General features: G+C 40.5%; 1 protein-coding gene across 1 annotated transcript; it reads right to left on the reverse strand.

Moving 5' to 3' along the window:
* Nucleotides 1–1,341, reverse strand: LOC113333599. The gene has a single exon (XM_026580023.1). It carries the CDS (start codon nt 1,339–1,341, stop codon nt 1–3), a length of 1,341 nt encoding a protein of 446 aa, XP_026435808.1.
* Nucleotides 1,342–2,551: the final 1,210 nt, after the last annotated feature.

The raw sequence follows: 2,551 nt of genomic DNA on the forward strand, positions 1-2,551 counted from the left end.
CTAAAGCTGTTCTGCCGGGTAAACATCGGTAGGATCGAATTCGCCATCCGAACCATCAAGATCATATGGTGGTGGAGGGGGAGATTCTGGTGTCATTTCACCGTCTCTGAGACCTAGTCCATGTCGTATCCAAATGTGTTGAACAAGATCATTGCGGAGTTGGAGATATGCCTCATCATTCCTTAATGCGTGGTATGACCTCGGTATTCCAGTAACCTGTCGTATTGGTTCGTTCACGACTTGACCCCAATCTAAGTTACGTCTTTCATTCTCAATGATGTTATGCAAAATCAAACAAGCCTTGATAATAAAGTTTATATCCTTCTTATCCCAGTAACATGCTGGCTTTTTAGGTATTTGGAACTTGTTTTGGAGAGTTCCAAAAGCCCTTTCAACATCCTTTCTCTTCGCTTGTTGGTATTTATTGAACAACGAATTAGCTGGCTGATTTGGAAGAAGAATTTTGAATGACTGCACTATACAAGACAATCGTGGATATATATTATCCGCCAAGTAGTAACCCTTGTCGTAGTTGTGGCCATTGATGCGGTAATTACAAGGAGCTGCTAAACCATTAACCATCTTATCAAAAAGTGGAGATTGAGCCAAGACGTTCAAGTCGTTGTTCGACCCTGGCGTTCCAAAGAAACCATGCCAAAACCACCGATCATATGATGCCACGGCTTCTAAGATCATGGTAGGTTTTTTCTCATGCCCACGAAACGTACCTGCCCATGCTGTTGGACAATTCTTCCACCGAAAATGCATACAATCAACACTTCCAAGCATTCCAAGAAACCCTCTAGCCGCATTTTCTGCCAATAATCTTTCCATGTCTTCTCTTGTAGGAAGTCGCATGTACCTTGGACCAAAGCGGTGAACAATTACCCTGGTAAACCTCTTCACATACATACAGACGGTTGGCGCTCCCATACGAACATAATCATCTGTGCTATCAACGGCTATACCTTTACACAAACATTTCATTACGGAATACATCTTCATGTGGGGAGAGTGACCAAGTTTTTCGGTGCAATCAACTTGGAAATCAAAAGCAGGATCCGCAACAACAATCTCACTTAGAATACGTAAGAAAAGAGGTCGATACATACCCAAACGTTGGTGGAACTTCTTAGGGCCCCAAGTACAGTTAGGTCCAAAGTAGTCATGCATCATTCTTGCATCTCCATCCTCTCGGTGTCTTTCCACCATTTGTCGCGTCAATGCTTCTTGAGGCACCGGTTGGAAGAGCTTATGCATTCTTTGAGTCATATACTGGTACACCACAATTGCTCTCTCCTCGATATCATCACCAATGCTAAGATCTATACCATACGTCATTAGTACGTACCTCCTTAGCGGATTTTCATCGTCCATATTGCACCTGTAAACAAAACTCAAATATTGTAAGCATTCCAAGATTTTTGAATTCATACAAAAGAAAAAACATTCATACAAAAGAGAAGACATTCATGCACACATTCATTAAAGAAAAGACATTCATACAAGTTCATTCCAAGTTCATTAAAGACAAGTTCATTAAAGAAAACACATCCAAGTTTCATACAAAAGAAAAGACAAGTTCCCTCATTCTAATCCTAACATCCTTGACATTTCATCTTCACTTAGACCAATCCCACCACTATTCATCAATTGAGTTAATTGTGACTCTGGAACTACTTCTGGAACTACTTCCTCTTGTGGAACATAATGACCATGTGCATCATCTGATTGACTTGTGGCTGGTCTTTTACGGCTAGACCATTGAGAGTTGTCTCCAAGATCATAACATGATTGGGTTGACGTCGATCCTTCCCCAAGAGCACGTGCCTGATCTATTTCAAACCAATACTGGTCCTTTGTAAGATTTAACATAGCCAACCTATGCGCAAAATCTTTCCATTGCTCCTGAAAAGAAACATCAAGATAACAAATATATTAAGGAACTTTTAATGTGTAAAGAAAATCATAATAATATGGCAAAAAAAATAATTGAAGGAGTTAAAACCAAAAATTACTAACCCTTGTTCCCCAATTAACATCATACGTAAATGGAGGAGGATCGGGTGCTTGCAAAGGCACTTGAACATGGTTGCCTTCACTGTCTGAACGTACGGTACAGAAAGAAACTCTTGGAAATTCAGGTGAAGCTTGTGAGACGTTGTCATACTTATACCGTGATGGATGTATTGGGGGTACCTGATTCACCAGAAATGTCGTATCTTGAGTACTTGCAGCTCCAACTTCATCTCTGTTTTCTTGACGATATATTTCTGGGAGCAAAAATCCAATAGATTTTTGCTTCCACCACCACACATACATGCTCTCATCAACATGCTTATAGTCTCGTCCTTCAACCACATCAATAGGATCGTGGGAGGTAGCAAGGTCTTCCAAACGTTCACGTGGACTTCTTGGAATTTTTATAAATCCCCTTGTTTGCCTTAAAAACCGTTCACCAAGATACATGATACTAGTTTCGCTTTTCGGATTATAGAAAGCCACTCTTTGATTGGAGATTTCACGAGCATGCACTATATCAGGATGATCT

This window comes from Papaver somniferum, unplaced genomic scaffold (genome assembly GCF_003573695.1).
Source record: "Papaver somniferum cultivar HN1 unplaced genomic scaffold, ASM357369v1 unplaced-scaffold_133, whole genome shotgun sequence".
NCBI lineage: Eukaryota > Viridiplantae > Streptophyta > Magnoliopsida > Ranunculales > Papaveraceae > Papaver > Papaver somniferum.

Bases quoted from the DNA above. Each gene is read 5' to 3' on its own strand.
- LOC113333599 (XM_026580023.1), bottom strand. From the start codon at position 1,341: ATGACGTATGGTATAGATCTTAGCATTGGTGATGATATCGAGGAGAGA.